At 42.4% G+C, this 18755-nt stretch overlaps 1 protein-coding gene across 5 annotated transcripts in view; it reads left to right on the top strand.

Annotated features, from left to right (window-relative positions):
• The first annotated feature begins 864 nt into the window (after positions 1-864).
• The window catches only part of meis2a (Meis homeobox 2a), a 79491-nt gene continuing 61600 nt past the window's right edge, over positions 865-18755 (top strand). For 4 of the 5 annotated variants that reach the window (XM_004540362.6, XM_004540360.5, XM_004540365.4 and 1 more), the window contains exons 1-8: positions 866-1019; positions 1321-2172; positions 2675-2901; positions 4495-4636; positions 4922-4972; positions 5366-5416; positions 5931-6080; positions 14210-14324. In XM_004540362.6, the coding sequence (XP_004540419.1) occupies positions 2161-2172; positions 2675-2901; positions 4495-4636; positions 4922-4972; positions 5366-5416; positions 5931-6080; positions 14210-14324 (748 nt within the window). In that variant the 5' untranslated portion in view covers positions 866-1019; positions 1321-2160. Of the gene's footprint in view, positions 1020-1320; positions 2173-2674; positions 2902-4494; positions 4637-4921; positions 4973-5365; positions 5417-5930; positions 6081-14209; positions 14325-18755 lie in introns of all 5 variants that reach the window. The other variant, XM_004540361.6, reaches the window with a different exon arrangement.

Here is an 18755-nt window from a genome sequence, read left to right as displayed (position 1 = left end):
CGCGCGCTCACAACAAAGCAGTAGATACAATAAGGTTTATGCTACTTACCATGGTTGTCCAAAGAAGGAGGATGAAAAAAAAGTCAAGCGTTAGTGCACAAATCAATATGAACGACAATATTTAGCTTATGAAAATATCAGTCTTCAATAGCAGAGTCTGCCGGGCTGGTTGTGTTTACAGAGTGTGAGAGAGACTTGGAGACGGTGAATGCCTTGGCTCTCTGCGCACTGCTCTGCTGCTCCTTCCCGGGGTATTGCACGTTGAAATGTCCACACAGCCGTTTGTCAAAGCCTGCAGTCCTGCACTTCCCACCCCCCTTTATGCCAACAAACATAACTGTTGTCACGCTTTCATGTATTAAATCTTTTTCATTTTTTTAAAAAACCCTTCTATTTCCGTAATCGACCCTGAACAGCTCTGCTTTGTATTTTGTTTGTTGGGAGAGTTTATTGACCCTCCAGCAGTAGCCACAGCCTATCTCCCTGAGCGTGTGTCTACCTTAATCCTAACCTGTGAATAATTAATTCCCACCATCAAAAAATGTCACGGAGCAATAAATGGAGCCTTTATGTGAGAACCTATCAATACAGCCATGATGCCATATTAGCACTGATGGAGCTAAATATTAAAGGGGATAGATGGCCTGCTTCTGTTTTGAGCGTAAAAGTGCTCAGGCTCCAAAGAGGGCTTCACTGCAATCGATGGCCGGAGCGTTGCTCCTCCTCTAAACTTCAATCTCCACACATGATTGATGATCTCGGGGAGCTTTGATAATTGACTACTCTGAGGTAAGGAACGAGGTTCTATCAAGAGACGGGATTGGACGAAAGAAACACACAAAATTACTTTCTCCACAAAAGCTTTTTTTCCGCTTGGAAAAGTTCATTCTGGGCTTAGAGGGGTGCTGCGCGCCGTTTAATTGCTAAAAAGACCAGAGCAATAATTAGCAGTGAGATTAGGAGGTATTACTGAGATACTGAGTATGCACACCGGCTTATAACCACAAAACAGAAAACAAGTAAGCGTCGTGCTCATATATTAAAGTCAGCATTCATAAGATCTCGTTGTAATAGCTTTCTATCAATGAAAATAAAGACGTAAAATATTTATTTTGCCGTGCGTAAAAGTTTGGACTCGTAGTGCGCAATTCTGCTCTAAATGTAGCATTTTATTGTTGTTATTATTATTTTCATAATTCATGCAGATACATTCAGTCGGTGTTATGTTTAGTTCAGCTCGGAGCATTTGTAGCCGAAGTGTTTACAAGTGCCCGCTCTGGTAAACCTCTCTCATTCAACCTTTTTCTGCTGTTTCTTTAGGACGCATATCGGCGAAGAAGAATTGGGTGGGAGTTGGAGCTGTTCTGCGTTGGCTTTTTACCCCCAGTGTGGAGTTGAAGTCGTCCCTGTGCCTCGCATATACTCTGCATATCACAAGATTTGGTCTCTCCTCTCTCTTTTCTGGAGCTGCTGTAGGACTGGCTATGGCCACCACTACTTCCGGGATCCGTCATTTCATTCGCCCACCGCTCAGCGCTGCGAACTGACTCTGTTTCTATAAGCAAGCTAGCAGCCAACCTGCCAACACTCGCTGACACTCACTCATCTCAGTCTCGCCAGATAGACGAAATACCTACGGGGGAAAGAAAGGAGAGATCTGAATCGCAATCTCTTAATTTCGACTGCTTTTTTCTTTTTTTCTTCTTTTTTTTTTTTACAGTGATAATAAAACAAGATAGCGATCTGGAGGCATTAAAGGAGACGCGGACTTGCGGGATGAAAACGGACTAAAAAGATTCGTCCTTCTCTTGAACATCATCACCAACCGTCATTCATTCATTACCTTGACAACCTCTGGCTTTGATTGACAGCTGGAGTGGCAAAAAGCCATGAGACACGACAGTTTAGTTACATGCAGGTTGTTGATGGGCCGATTGTAACCTTCACTTTGGCGCATTTTTTATTTTTTTTTCCAGGAAAGAGGGTAAACAAGAAAAATTGCAAAACTCCCTGATGCTACGCTTTCAACTGAACCACACTGGCGAATAGGAGAGTTCGCAAAGTTGGTTGAAAAAGGAATCTTGCCACTAAATCACTTTCTAACCGGGACTGGGATATTAAATATACGACAGATTCAGGAGTTTATTGGAGCGCAGCCTGATGGCGCAAAGGGTAGGTTTTTTAAATCTGCTACACTTACCTGTTCAAATCCACTGTAGGGAGGCCATCGTATCGCTAACCTCTTGTCGGGTGGTGGCAAATTTACAAAGTATTCCCATCAAAGCAGTTATATTTGACATTTTTGCAGCGCTCTCACTCTTCAAGCAAAGTGACAGCCTCTACTTTTACCGACAGCCTCCACGACAGCCGTGGAGCAGTTTCACAGAGGACTCCAAACTAATTCGATCTATTCGCCCACCAAACTCTGTTCCGCGGAGCTCCCAACTTATTATGTTTTTGGTAATGACACACCGAGTAGCAGATATAATATATCACACTTTTCTGCCCTGGCTGCAGCGTAATTTTCCACTGCGAACGCTTTTTTTTTTTTTTACTTTCTTCTTTGAGTTTGTTCAGAATGACACGGCATGCTTTACTTTATACATTTGTTAAGAAAAGAAAAAGTAGCTTAACCGGAAAGTCGGCTGACTTTTGTTCTAATTTTAATTCCTAGTACGATGAGCTGGCCCATTATGGTGGGATGGACGGAGTCCCGGCGTCGATGTACGGGGACCCGCATGCTCCCCGGCCGCTTCCCCAGGTCCACCACCTGAACCACGGACCGCCGCTGCACGCCAGCCAGCACTACGGAGCCCACGCTCCTCATCCGAACGTTATGCCCACCAGCATGGGCTCCGCTGTCAACGACGCTTTAAAGAGGGATAAAGATCAAATTTATGGGTAAGGTTTACACACGGATCTTATACGCGCTCACGCACCTTTCCCCCCCCTCAACTTTGCAGCTTTTCTTTAAGTTTGCTTTGTTGGAGTTTCTCTCCCACTACTAAATTTAAATAGTGTTTTGTGCAGGTTTGACCGCAATTTTGGACCTCTATTGTTGGTTAGGGGAGTTTTGTTGATGTGTAATTTTACACTCATTGTACAAGGCATCGAGCAGCCTGCAGTAAGTAAGAGTATGAGCCTTAAGCTTGAAATACAAGCTGTAGAATAACATGGAAGCTCGCTGTTCATAGTCCAACCTCCAAATACAGAGACTGCAAAGAATTATGATAAAAAATTATTTTTTAACATCATTGCAATTGCTCCATAGTGCAAAGTGTGCCTTGTAATATCGCTGCACACTAATATTCCTCCATCGTAAACACAGGCTATACTTATTAAAACGTTCTTGTTCCTGCATGCAAATATATTGTAAAGGGTTTCAAAAATAGTTTGCAGTGACACACACACATACACACACACACACATACACAGCCAGCGCGTTACAACACATTAAATGTCTTTATAATTTTATCACATTAATCTACAATAATGTAAGAACTGGCAGGCTACTTACTACTGAGGGCAAAACTAAAAAAAAAAATGATTACAGATAATGCTCACTAATACGTACACAGTAAGTGCTATAATCCCGATATAATCTGGGATGTGGTGTAGAGTAAATCTAGCTCATCATTTCTATTTTTCTTGCGTTTTCATATGGGAAATTGACTCTATTCTCTTTAATACCTAAATATATACTTATCACAATTAACTAAAAAGCCATTGTCAGATTTATCCAGTTATCGCTGGTGATAGAAATAAGGAGTTTGCTGAAATTATAATCTGCATTTTAAAATGATTTGGGCGATTGCCTCAAGATGTTGGATGACTGTAACAACTGGAAGATAGAGTTTACACATTTCACCTCTGTGAAACGATGAAGATGTAGGCCTGTGTTAAAACAGCAGTGATAATAATATTAAAGTCTTCGGTGACGACGTCTTAAGTGTAACTCTGTGTTTTTGTTTTTATCCCTGGCGACCGTATAATTTCTTAAAATTCCACTGAAATCTGTCGACAGTCAGCTTTGTGTTTTGTTTGAAGTTTTGTTCACTTCTCAGTCTTTTGTCTTTCGCACTGCAAGAAATGTCTGTCTCGAGTCGATTAATAACATATGAGACCTCAATTGGTAAAAGAAAATGTACCAAACGGGGTTGTCCACATGCATGTGTTACTAGAAAACGACTAAGAAGACTTTTCTAAAATCAGACACACTGTTTTAATTGTCGCCGTCCATTTTTAACATATTTTAAGACATGTTTTGATAGTAGAGTAATAAAAAACAAAGAAACAACTAGACAGCGGGATAAAAGTAAAAACAAAAATCGAGATAAAATATTTTTTTAATTATGATTATTGTTATTATTAGTTGCAGTAAGAATTTGAAGAGCAGGGAGCCGACTAATACGCAGGTAGACTGGACATTTTTTACAGTGGGCATTGTAGAGCCGGTGTGCTGTTTGTACTCAGGCCGTGTTTCCCCTCTTGCAGTCACCCTTTATTTCCACTCCTCGCACTGGTTTTTGAGAAGTGCGAGTTGGCGACGTGTACTCCGAGGGAGCCCGGCGTAGCAGGCGGCGATGTCTGCTCTTCAGACTCCTTCAATGAGGACATTGCAGTCTTTGCCAAACAGGTCAATTTTGCAGTTTAAAAAATATTTTTGGATGGTGTGTCTGCGTCACGGCAAATAGTTTCCCGCTTGCTTTATTTTCTTTTTACAATAAAAAGTTCCCTTTTTAATTATTTGTGACTGTTGTTAATTACAGAATTTTCACTTAAAACACAAGTTTTTGCTTCTTCTTTTTTGGCTTTTTGTTGTTGTTGTTTTTTTTTTTTTTTCAATTTAAAGTTGTAGCTGTGGGCCACATTCCACACATTTCATGCTAAACTAACTTTGACATTTGGTGTATTGTTTTAGGTCCGAGCAGAAAAACCTTTATTTTCATCAAATCCAGAGTTGGACAATTTGGTAAGCGCACTTCTTTGTCTCCCACTTCCAGTTCCCTCCGTCGGTATACTGAAATGTCCACAGCATCTCGAAGTAAATATGTGAACATATGATTTAGACTTCCGCACTGATGTCAGATCAGTTTAGAATTGAGGCTGTGTGACCACATTGGCCGCTGTCATTGTTCAATCTTCCCATCTAACTTACCCAGCTGACCACTGTGTAATCACATATTAGAAGTGTAAGAAGTTAAAAAATATATAATATTTGCATGCTCTCGCTGACTGTCGTGCACTCATAACTATTTTATGACACAACAGCCCGTTCTCACTTCCGAGGCGAAAAAATGTACATATACATTAATCTTGTCAGTTTTGTAATTTTAATTGTTATTTTTGCTCTTTTTCCACTCAGATGATACAAGCCATACAAGTATTACGGTTTCACCTCTTGGAATTAGAAAAGGTAATTTTTTATATATCTTTACGCTCTCTAAACTTCACCTACCACACGCACAATATGACTGCAGTGTAAGCGATATCACTAAATGTGCTCTAGAGGTAATCACTGCTGTACATATATCACGGATATGAAAAAGAACAAGAAAATAAATGCACCGAGAGACGTTCTGATGATGCTCATTTTCATAAAATATGCTGCTTTATTTAGCCAACTATCGATGCAGATGAAGTGGATATTGATAAAATATGTTAGAACCTCTTTGCCCACGTTGCTCATTGTTATTGATCTGCAGATTTGGTTTCAGCTACTCATTATTTCGCCAGCTTACGGCGTGCTGTTTATTATTATTTCTTTTCGTCGTTCAACTTGTTGCTCCGGCCTCAGGAGAATAATAAGCTCTGCAACAATTTCACTATTGTTTCCTCGCCGCCGATAATGCCTCTTAATTGAAGTTATTCTTGGACCTGGCTGAAGCGTTTCCCCATCCTGAGAAAAGGTGTTTTGTTCCCCTTTCTAGGTGCACGAGCTCTGCGACAATTTTTGCCACCGGTACATCAGTTGTTTGAAAGGAAAAATGCCAATAGATCTAGTTATTGACGAACGGGATGGCAGCTCAAAATCAGATCACGAAGAACTTTCGGGATCGTCGACCAATCTTGCAGATCACGTGAGTAACACGAGCTTTTTTTGTATTCGTAATTTGTTATGTGCTGTTTTTGTCTGTCTGCATGCGCATCTGCTGCTGAAAAAGACCAGGGACACATGAGCCCTTAGTTTTCAGCAAACAATGCATTTGAGTAGCAATCGACCATATTCAAATATATATATATTTAAAACAATAATTTTATAATAATCACATTGTTTGATTTATCTAATAGAGCCAACTTTGGGGGCTACTTAGCTTCTGCTCAGTGTGTGTGACCCTGCTGTGCCATCAGTAAATAGAGCATGCTCTGTTCTGCAAGGAAAATCTGCCGATCGATGTTCTAAGGTCAAAAGCTAGATGTGATACAATAGAGTGAGTTATTGTTTTAGTCTTTTGATTAGGGGCAGTCATGTGTGCATAACGCGTCCGTGCTTGCTTGCGTGCTGGAGGCTTGAGTGGGTGTGTACGTGCGCGTGATAAAGGGTGCGCGTGCGCGTGTGCAAATCGCTGCCCTGCGTTCGTGGAGAGTGGCACGCTGAAAAAAAGACGTAAAAAAAAAACGCGAGGCAATTATCTGTTACGCAGGTTTAACGTTAAAGCAGGGTATCAACGGTAAGCTTTAGCTTTAGGCCAATATTTAAAAAGAAAAAGGCTTTATATTTGGGGGCTGTGGGAGCTGAATATGGCCTGCGCGTAAAGCTGTGGATTTTGCTGCAGAGGTGGAGAAAGTGGTAGCCTATTGAAAGAGATCTCAGAGCTAAAGGCTTACCATCAATGTCAAGTTCACAAGGCATATGATGGTTCGTCTGGAGGCCTTCCATTGCTGTTGATGTTAATGTGTTTAATTGTTTCGTATTGATTGCCGTGTGGTTTGCTCTGCAGTTGCTTTCTCCTCTGTGACCCCCCCCCCCCCCCCCCCTTTATGGCTGGAGGCTCCATAATGCTAAATTCAATTATATGCACCTGAAGTACAGTAGCTTTAAATTTGAAGATCGATTGTCTGCTTTAAATTGTACATTTTCGGCGTAATAAACACAGATTCTAACTCCCCCCTCCGCAGTATGGATAGAGCTGACAGTGTAGTACTAAGTTCATATTTGTGAATTACTGCGTCTTCTATGTCTGCGATAAAGCTAATGTTTTAGTGGGGGTGGCGGGCTGGGAGGGAAATCGGCTAGTGTAACAAAGTGACTAGTTAATATCTGCGCAGCACAAGGCCAAGCCTATTAGGAATTAAAGCAGATTTAAGTGTTATGCAAAGTCTCTGCGCTGCATCTGTTGGGTCTGGCTATAGGCCTAGTGGATTCCCTTTGAAAGCCCGTCGCCTGTGCAGGGCCACGCAGCGCGTCACACAAGGTGAAGCGAAGCGTGTTTAGCCCGAAGATGCCGATGCTGGTTTGAGAAACGGTCAAAACGGCAACATTGTGGCCCTCCAACACAAGTGTAGAAATGAGGCATGCTGTTGTTTAAAGTGCAGAGATTAGATAAACTAGCCTGTTTAGTTTCATGGCAGATGGTTGGCACTCAAGCCAATTTCCAATGGTGCCTCCAGTGCTCAGACACCAGCTTTGTCATCAGTCCACTTGTAAGAAATATTTTGATAATTAGAAAATTAAATATGCCAATAAAGCAAATCAGGAGCAGCAATAAACAAAGAAGGTTGCATGACAAGCCATTTATCTCGGGGTTGTTTGAAATGACCACCTCATTAGCTATTTAAGTTTGAGGGATTTATTTCACTTTTGTGGCACCAATGAACTTTTTATTATACCTAACTGCTGGGCTGGATTTTACTAAAGCAGGAGAAAGTCTTTTTTTCTTTTCCTCTCTCTCCTTATTTGCTTTCAGAGCTGTGTCTGTGCAGAGTAGGGATTTTTTTTAAAATAATGGCTACAATTTATGGAAGCATACATACTCCAGCTTATTGTTTTTAATAAATAGAGGTGCAGGGCAGTGTGTGAGAACATGTGTGCACCTCATGATGCTTAAGTGGGAATAATATTTGCAGAAAGGGGAAGAAAGCGAAACTACAGTATAGTGCAGCCATGATCTAAAAACCTTGTAATAAATAGTTAACTGCTCTAGCAGTCATTGCCACATCTATTTGAAAAGCGTCCAGCTTTGCATGCCGAAAATGTGTTTTCAGTATTTGGACACAATACACCCCCCATCCTCCCCCAAAAAAGGCATTTGGCTGCCAAACTGTGCCGATGGATGGGAAACAATTTCTGTCACTCTTGTCCTGATTTATTTATTCTATCTATTCACTTCTATTATTGGGCTCTATTTTATTATTCATTTTTGTCCTCGCATCTCATTGAGGAGAGGAAGGCGGCTTGATAGTTAGATATGCTAATTTATTTAGTTAGAATCTCACACGTCCATTTTTCTTTGCTTTGATATGCATTTTTAATATATAGCCTTGGGCTACATCTCATTTGGTGAAAGTCGGTTTTTCTGGAGAAGATCAGGCTCTTCAGTGAGGAGGCAGCCTGTTGAGCTTGTTTTTTATGTGTGCATGTTTGTGTTACCCCTTCCTTTCTATCGCTTTCTTTTTCGTTCCCGTCCCTTCCTCATACCTTACTGCGGAGCTTTAAAGTGTAGTTGTATTTACATTTGAATGCAGCGTGGTCTTAGAGATGATTGGCTTACAGCATATATCAGGATAAGGCCTCACTGACACTGTTGATTTCCCTCATTCGCTTGCGGTGACTATCTCAAGCATGTAGCCCACCCAGTGTTTCCTAACTCATTGCCCCTCCTCAGATTGACTCAATCATATTTAAAGGAAAAATAGAATTTGTATTACACATGAAGGGTGATAGGAAAAAAAACACACACACAGTGGTGTAGTTTTGCAAAAGGTTGGTGTGTGTATGTGTGTGCACTTGTCACTGGTTTGCTCTCGTCTTTTAATTAATGAATAAAATTTCTGTCTCTTCTATGCTACATCCAATTAGGGAGACAAATAGAATTAACAGTGTCTGAGTATTATCTGTTCTAATGAATTAGCCTTTGTGTCTTCTTGTGCTATTGTGCCGCTTCTTTAGTCAAGCTATTAGCAGAAGGGTTCTCATTTCTTTTATGCATATGCATTATAATGCTGCGACTGCAGTAGAATTTCTGCATAGTTTAAGATTTGCCAGACAGAAACTCTGTTGCATTCAAAGATCCCACTGCTTTGTTTTGGAGATCTTTCCTCAAGGAGTGAAAGTGCTCATAGTTATGGTATAGCTTATTTTGCAATTTGCTTGGCTGTAGAAAACAGGAGGAAAAGCCTTTTCTGCTTAGGTCTCTAGCTCTGATAAAGGCTCTGGGCGCTGTAGACCAATGGTCAAATGCACTGATGTCACAGGTTTAATCAAGTAATGCAATAGCTCATCTTGAGCCTGTGCATAAGTGTGTGTGTGTGTATTTGTGGAGGTGCGTGCCCAGGAAGATCCTGTCCTATTTCTGTACGTCACTATGCATAGTGCAGCGCATACGCAGCCCTCTGCCTGTGGACAGCGAGCCCTCAGGCCAAGCTTGCCTGCTGAACCATGCAATTTCTCAGTTTTGGAGGTGTTCTAATTCTACTAGCTTTGTCCTCCTCGAGGGCCGACTACGTTTGGATATCATGAAAACAGTGCATTGTTGACTTGGGACGCTCTGTCTGTTCTACGCAATTGTTTTGTGATGGTGGGATGTCTGGCCTTACATTTCCTATTTGAATTGTGTTCAGTGGCAGGGCCTTGTTGGCAGGCATATCTAATCATCGGTATGGTGGCTGAAGAGAGGCTATGCTAACTTGTTGCATCTTCCGCACTCCCCTATATTTGGCTGAAAGCATGGTGTAAATGACTGCAGTGATCAGGAGATTTATATTAACTTGTACATTGTTATTTTAAAGGAATGAATGAAAGCACAAGTGTTTATAACATTTTTTTTTGCCATTTGATTTTTTTGGGATATATCATATTAAGCTGTGCCAAACCCATGAATCACTTTTTAAAAAAAAACGTAATCTCTTCTTTCTTTGCACACATAATGTACTACAGCGAGTAAAACAGCTTTTGCCTCAGAGAAAGTTTTCAGGCATAAATACAATCAGACAATCCTCCTTGTCTGTTAAAACATGCTGTGGTGAATTATTAGCTGCTAAATTAAGGACTTTTTATATTGTGGGTAATTGAGGGGGTTGTAAATGCTTAGCCGTTCAATGGAAGTGCACCTACACTTTTCTGAAGTGGCTGTATATAATTACGAGCTCAACGCAACAGAAATGTGTGAGAAGTTTTTCTCTTTCTTTGTTTATGCCATGTGGCAAGATGTCTTGAAATGTCACATCGCCTCATGATTTACGGCGCCGTGTGTTTCTGGTGCGTCAGCGATTCCTTACATGTTCGGCACAGGATCTCTGTAGCTGCTCCGCGTACTGATAGCTCAACATACGCGCACACGCACGCACACACACGCACACACACGCACAGACTCACAAGGTTAGTCGTTCTCAGCCTGTGTTACACTGCTGCTACTGCACCAGATTTCCCCCTTTCCCTCCAGGTTTCTGGGGAATTTTTGAGGGAAATTCAATGATGCTGCTAAATCAATTTTATTTGAAATTCCTAGGGATGTAGGCAGAGTGCAGTGAGGGAAGTGAAATTGTGCCAGGCAGGTGTTTGTAAATGAGAAACAGGGGACAGTGGCAGAGGAGACGGCAGCATTCTCCCACTCTCCTGCGGCCTGGCTGCACTACGAGCCTTCCTTCCCATATTGTCTCCTGCTTTTATATTAATTACAACTTGTATTAGCAGCCGCCAGTTGCTAACCCCAGCAAATAGAAAAGGCTGCCTCTAGAGACCCCTCTTCTTTTGTATCTTATTCTCTATCTAGTCCTGCTGTGTACATTTGTGTGCGCGTTTCCTCCTGCACATGTATGTGTGTTTGCTTGCTGGCATTCTCCTCTTCCTCCTGGTAACACTGCTCTTTAACACAATTAGCGAGGATCATGGAGTGAACCGTGTTTGACTCCTAATTATGCCCAGCTTTAGGGAATAGTCACATGGGCTGGAGGCCCTTTTTGTCTCTTTTGCATCTTCCCCTGTTTTATTCGAGCACTTTTTGTGTAGGTTGAAGACTGTTTGTGTGACATGATTTTTTTTCCTGCAACTTGTTTGAACTTTATCAGACCCACAGGGGTTGTGGCAAAATGGTTGTGTGTGTTTGTGTTGCACGGCGCAGTGTCTGATGATGCACCCGCCATAGCTTAGAGAGACCCACTAAATTATTCATAGGGAGGAAAGGCTGTTGCTTTTGTCGCCTTGTTGAGTGTGGAAAGTTAACACTGTTGTTTTGATATTCGTTGTCTTGTTTTGTACACACGCTTATGAATGAGCGGTGACTTACAGGTACTAAAAGAGAAGTGTGCGCTCCACTGCATATGCATTGGTCTTGTGTGCACTCTATTATTATTATTAGGTCATATAAAGTGCTGCAGTCTTCTTTTTCCACTGTAAGAGCCAAACTAACAAAGCTTTATCTACATCCCCACATAAAGGCCCATTAAATCCACAGGGTAGCAAATCACAGCAAAATATCATTCCCTTTTACACCATTAGATGAGGTGTCTTTGAATTTAATTTAGTGCCAGCGCCATTAAAAATGACACATTACTCTGCAATGATAGCTAAATTAAGTCCTATCGATTCCACTGTTGCATTAAAACGATAGCTGGCTGTGGCCGTGGCTGGCAAGTGTTAAAGGGAGAGATAGAATGAGAGAGCAGGCATGTGTGAGAGCAGTGAGCACAGTTTTTCAGGTCTGTCTTGTGTCTCGCCGGCAGTGGGTGTCTCATTGTGAGGAAGTAGAACCCAGTCATTTTCTTCTCTTGGAACAACAACAGCCCGTTCTGAGATCCCAGAGCCCAGCTCTGCTTAAACACACTATTCACTCTGGGAGTCTGGGATTTTTACCTCTCCTTTCTTCCTTCCCTCTGTGTTGAACACGACAAAGACAAAATTAGACTGCTTTCAGGGGGTTGATGGGCTTTTCCCACATTAGGGATTTTACTTAGCCTGCGCTGTGTTGAGAATAACAGAGAATTACTATAACAACAGACCTCGTTCCCATGAAGTGTTCCATGTGTTGATCAGTGGCCCAGAGAGTGAACACATCGTAATCATCCATCGCTCTCAGTACGGGGACACTTTCCCCTTCACTCACTCTGGAGGGCTAAAACCCACGCACGGGCTATTGTTCACGTTGTCTTCTTACCCCTCTTCTGAGTAATTCTCTGAGCTCTTTATCTGATTGCCATCCGGTGAACAGCTGACGCTGAGAGGGCCTTGAGTGGAGCGCGGGGTCTGAAGGGTCTTGTGTGTTTCTGTCTGCTGTTTTCAGCTCCAAGCTGTTTGAGAAAACAGCCCGCCTTCCCCAAAAAACTTAGCAGATAAAAGGGCCTCGCTTACAGGCATAGCAGCAGCCTCGCCTCCGCAGCAGAACAAGCACCAGCACATCAGGACTGTGTGCCCAGGGGACCTCGGCAGCGGCGTGTCTTTAGTCTCTGTTTCCCTGCGAACCTCGATTAGTCTCCAGGCTCTATCCTGTCTGTCCTCTTCGAGTACAGCTTACTCTGACTGGGGCACAAAGGCAAGCAGGCAGGCTCCTCTCTGGTGGGGACTGAGGGAAAAGTTCATCAGAAACTCTGCTCAAGTTGGACAAAATGGTAAAAACGGTCTGTTTCTAGGAATATACTGTGGCATGTACGTTTTCCCTCTACTTTCATATGTATGTATATGTGTTTATGTGTGTTTGAGGGAGAAAAAAACACGTAGCGGGAACTGAGAAGTGGGTTGAGGTTTGTGGGAAGCCTTGGTGCAGGCCTGTGTTTGTTTGGCTTGGGCTCTGCTCAAGGGGCTGCTTCTCTCGGGCCCCAGACAACGTTAGGCTCAAGTTTGCCAACATTTTGTCATCATACTCAGGTGACATGTTAAACTGGGAAAGACTAGCGAGGGCTGCGTGAGCTAGGATGTCGTATCAACTCTGTGCGAGAGGCTGTTTGGAGTGCGTAGCCGATTGAGTCTGTGTTTGTGGGCACAGATGTAGTATATGACGTGATCAGTCTGTCCCTCTATTGCCTGAATGGCAGAGGAAATTCCAGCTCTAGTCTGCCTTCATGTGGCTCTGATAAAGCCTTTCCTGTACAGTAGAAAATCCTGTTTCCCTGTGTGTACTGACAGGGGAGTGGGAATGACCAGGAAAGAGAAGAGGAGCCGAGAAATTGAGCTGGACGTAGGGCAGGAGAGAATAAAGTCAACTTAAAAGCTATGAATTTGTTTATGGTTATTTCTTTGAAGTTAGCCAGCAGGGATTTTAACACTTCTTTTCACGATGCCTTTGTATATATGAAAGTGAGTGTGCGTGCATCTGTGTTTATACTTCTTGCTCTATTATGTCATTAGCATGTGTGCATAAGTGTATTTCAGCAAGCCTCTGTGGGCGTGTGTGTATGTCAGTGTGGGCGTGTACACATTTTTGGCAGATTAGCAGGAGAATCACTGTCATATCTTATTTTCATTTCTGACAGTGGTAATGATTAATGGCGGCTGTGGTGTGTTTGGACTTTTTACCTCTATATTTCTCACTTGACACGGAAGTCTCAATTGGTTATGGTACAAATGAACTGCACTGGGCTCCGCCATATGTGTTTAGACTATTACTCACAAGCGCTCTACTTGCAATGTTCAAAATCAAATGCCACATTAACGGTGCTTTGTTTTGCCCTCATACATTAATGAAACACTTTGATTACAGCGTTTTGACTTATAGCCAGTTGCGTTGGTGTATTCGTTTGTTTCTATTCAATCACTGTAGCTACTTTGATTATCTGCTAGCTGGGAAATAAAGGAGAAAAAAAGCTGCGGAAACAAACAGGCCAAGGACCTTCACGATGCATTTAGACTCTTACAGATGTCACTTTCACATTTCCAGCATTCTCATATGAACTCTCTCTCTCTCTCTGTGTTCCTTTCCTCTCTATCTTCTTCTCCTCCAACTTCTCCCCCTCCCTGCTCTCTCTCTGCTCCTGGTTTGTGGTTTGGATGGGGAATGTGGTTGGATGCACGGATGGATGGATGGATCCCACGCTCGCTTTCTCCTTTTTCAAACCTCAGAACCCAGCTTCCTGGAGAGACCACGATGACGCCACCTCCACACACTCAGCCGGCACACCGGGGCCCTCCAGCGGGGGACATGCTTCACAAAGCGGTGACAACAGCAGTGAGCAAGGTGAGTCAGTACAGAAATGGGCATGCACATGCATGCACATTCGTAACACATGCGCACACATTGGTCTAGTTTTGCGCTCAAGCCCTAGCACATAAACATACATAGATTTATGCAGGACATATTAATCATCACACATGGATTTGCCAACTCTTCACTTTAACCCTGTCTAATGTGAGCTCTATAGTGAATAGGTGGCACATCTCTCTTTACACATGTCCCAGTCCTTTTCCTTTTGCACTTTGGATTATCCAATTTTTTGACTGGCATCCATGTAAACACAGTCACACCTAAAAATGAACATGCTTATCCACTGTTGTACTCGCACTGAAATACCAGCAACAGCCACAGGAATACCATACCAACCTAGTAAAAGGCTTTCCAAAGTGTTGCTATTTAGAGAGCTGAACAAAAGCTGGTGATTAATAGTATATTTCTGCCAGTTCTTTCTTGAATTTAAACCATATTAACTTTGCCTGCACAACAGCCCCTAATTATGTCTCACTGAGCCTTGTGTTATCTACTACACGACCTGCCAAACACTTATAATGCATTTCAAAACAAATGCATTTGAATTTAATACAGATAGTGTGTTTGAGTCACAGCGACCTGCCTCGTATTTTTGTCACGGTCGGTATCAGTTTTGACATGAAAATTGTCAAATGTACGTGCTGTTAGGTAAGTTTCTATATGAAAGCGAGCGTTAAATTCGTGTAAAATTAAAGTCGATTAAAAGTGAAATCTGCTGCCTGAACCGAGAGAGCAGATGAAGAGTTCCTGACCCCACTTCTCTTGTCTTCATCTTGTTTTGAATGCACCAGAGATGTGTGCTTTTGTGGGTCTCTTCTGTATCCATGGGTGCCCTCTGGCAGTGTCCAGAGTTTTTCATGAAATTTCATCACGCTGTCTAAACACAGAAGCAGACTCAGATACACACCGATACCAGCTCGCTCACAGAGCAAAGCTGCTCGCTCTGCCTGTTCTGTGCTATCATTTTGCCAATAAGCAGTCAAATGTATTGATGATGTGTACTTTGTGGTGGGGCTATTTAAATCATCTCCTGCTCCTTAGACGGAAGCCCCTGAAACATTACTGACCACAGCAGACATCTGTGGTCAGTTGTGTCAGAACTAGTTGAATCACAGCCTGGTTGGAAAAATAACTAAGACTGGTAAAGTAATAGGATATGTCTCAGTAACATTGTTCAAGGAAAGAATTCTTGATCATAATGCGACCCTTAATAAATCTACTTAGGCATTGTTTTTCCTCTTCCTGTGACAGATGCAGAACTATCTGTTGGTTAAAGACACTACAGAGTGCCCTGCATGCTCACAGACAGCATAAACAGGACATTTTGTTATGCAACAAATGTCTTAAATGTCTCAAATGTCTTAAAACTAGGACCTGATTGATACTGGATCATACAAATACAGTATCTGTCTGAAAATGACATACTTCATTTTCATACACGTAGGTATACGTACAGTATGCTAGGGTTATATTGAAAATGATGACATTGTTGTTTATTTATTTAACCGCAAACTAGGTGGAAACTTACTCTGCAAAACCGTCTGCTCAGCTCTAATGCTAATCTGCTACATGTGCTCCGCAGACAGTGCTGAGAGCATTAGCAATGCAGACAGAGCTGCTCTGTCAACAAACTATGTGATGACATTTTCTGCATTATGTTATGCAAAAAAATATACGTATATATCAGACAGTACTAATATATTCGACATCGACCAATATAGGCCGATTTTACTGGCCAAGTGATGTATGAGTTGAACTATACTTAAAACTTTAGAAAAGAAAAATCCAAGAAATTGCTGTGATTTAAATGGATTTTCTGCTTTGAAGTCATAGTATTAGTTAAAAACGTAGCATGACAGATCAGAGGACAGAGCACACGTAGAGTTTTTGCACTCCTCTTTGTAATTGCAAAAGAAGCACGGGAGATGAAGAGCAACCGAAAGAGGAAGGGGATGAGAGAAAGAAATGCACTGCCTATTGATTATCTTACACACATAAGTACAAGTGACCTGTAATCCACAGAGCACTTATCGACTCCTTTCCCCACCGTATCCAGTAACAGCCAATCAATACGGGCCAAAGACAGTTACGGTATAGCACCGCATTCTGGGCCAAGATAGACCTAGACTAGATCAGGTCCACAGCCTGACCTGCACGCAGTGTTAAATGCAAAATCCACCAGCTCAAAAATATTTAGCCGCTAGAAAAAACACAAACTAAGCAGCTTAGAAGAGAAGTGGAGATTTGAACAAAGCTGAAGAACCACAGAAGTACAAAGGTTAAAGAGCAGAGAAGGTGAAAAAGTAGGATCAGGGAGGAAAAATGACTAAGAGAGTAAAAGGGAAAAAGACCAAGGGCAGCTGATTTAATGGTCTAATGAGGCCGTCCTCTAGCCAGTTGTTTTGTGTGAGGCATGCTCTGACCTTTCGCTTCGCTCGGGAGCCCCGCTGCCTCATTTTTCACATTCTTGCAATTACGTTAACGCTTGAAGCGCTCGCTGACTCCCGACTCTGGCCCTTCCATTCTGACAGAGCCTTCCCTCTCCAACCTCTCCACCTTTCCCGCCTCGACTCTCTTCTCCTTCACTCCGCTCCATGCATGATCTCGCCTCCTATCTCGATACATTTCAACATAAAATTTGTAGTCCGCACTCTCAAGTCCACAGAGAAAATGTGAAATGTGGGCTTCACTTCAGTAATGGGGTCTTTAACAGCTTGGCCCCTGTTAAAAGGGGTGACAATGTGGATCGGTTGAGGAAGACAGAATAGATGGGAGAAAGTGAGAGAGGAGCACAGTAAAAGAGCGTGTGAGATCCACGCCGCTTTTAGGTTTCGGCTGCCAAGAAAAACATCAACTTTTTTTTTTTGCCGTCTTTCCTCTTAAAAGGTGTGTTCTATCCGTGCTTGAGAAACACTGAAATCAAATTTTAATCTAGAAACATCCTTGCATGAAATATGACACCAGTCCATTTGTCCCAGAAATATCAAAGGATCTCTGACAGTGACCAAGTCCACTTTGCTTTTTTTTTGCCTTTCCCTGTTAGGGGATGTACACGAGAATAAACGTCTGTATCACTTGCTTACCGTTTCTTTTTCTTTCTTTTTTTAAAGTGCTGTAAGCACCGTCATACAGGACTCAAGAGGGTCGCTTTGAACACAGTCCTCTTCTAAAGTCTTTGGCTTGTATCTCAGTGCTGAGCGTTGTTCTGAACCTGCGCCAAAAAGCAATTTAACAAGTGCGCAAATATGTATTATCCCTCGTGTGGAATAATTTATTGTCAAGCAGAAAACCAAGGTGAAGCATGTTCGTAGCTGTCAGTAAAGAGTGCCAGCTAAGGTTCTGACACATATTAAAAAAAAAGTTTTCTGTACAATTCTCAGATCTGCATCCTTACCCGAATCCCTCCGCTTAACAGACTTAAAAAAAAAATACTTTTCTCAGAATTTCCCTCCAAAAAAGGAAATATGAGTTATCGCCCTCGGGGCAAAATCAACGCTCTGACTCTCAGAGAGTGACTCCCTATGTTCTAGCTAGATAAATAAATACAAGGGGAGCCAGTTCAGAAGGTAACACACAATAACTACACTGGCTCTGCATTCACATCATTTTGATTAACAGTCCTTTGGAGCTTTTCCAAGCTTATCTTGAAACATCATAGACATCAGTTGCAGGGAGGTAAACTTGATGAATGTGCGTGCCTTAAGATAGCACTCGTTTCCAAGCAGGTGTCTGTTATATGGTAAGCATCCAAAGTGTGATGGAGCAGTGTGATGAAATACTCTACACGTTTGCCCACACCAAACACAGTAAAGTCAAATGCACTCAGTCATGAACAGTAAATCCCCAACACTGATTCAGCATGGTAGGTAATGCGTTTGTCCTCCTTCTGTATGTGCATATGTGTGTGTGTGTGTGCGTTTGAGCATGCCGCAGCTCCAGTCCACACTTGTAATTATTAGCTATGCATGAAGACCAAATCCACGTTGACATCTTGAGTGCCGAGCAAAGGGGCTTTCTGTACTGTTCCAAGCTTCTACTGTAGATGGACAAGGCTCAACAGAAGAGAGGAGAAAGCATTTTGTACATTTTCTCAGCAATTGAACAATCCCCACGCTCTGCGGATAGACCGACTCCCCAGAGAGACTGAGAGAGGCAGAGATGGAGAGAAAGGGAGGAAAGAGAGGGAGAGCTTGAGTGTTCAGCTCCAAGGGAGCACGTTGCGCTTGATGGTGTTGTGGTATGATTGTGTTTGTGTGTGTATATGTGTATGTGTAGGGAGTGTGGTGAGTTCCTTTGGCCCTGGCTAGGGGCCCCAATCAGCAAGGTCTTTGTGGTTGAGCTCACTAGAAAGAGGTCATTTCTGTTGGGGACTCAGCTCCTTGTGTCCCAGCATGAACAAGCCCT

The sequence above is a fragment of the Maylandia zebra genome, linkage group LG19, assembly GCF_041146795.1.
Source record: "Maylandia zebra isolate NMK-2024a linkage group LG19, Mzebra_GT3a, whole genome shotgun sequence".
Classification (NCBI taxonomy): Eukaryota; Metazoa; Chordata; class Actinopteri; order Cichliformes; family Cichlidae; genus Maylandia; species Maylandia zebra.
Note: the sequence above shows the minus strand (reverse complement) of the source record. Positions and strands in the feature narration are given on the sequence as shown.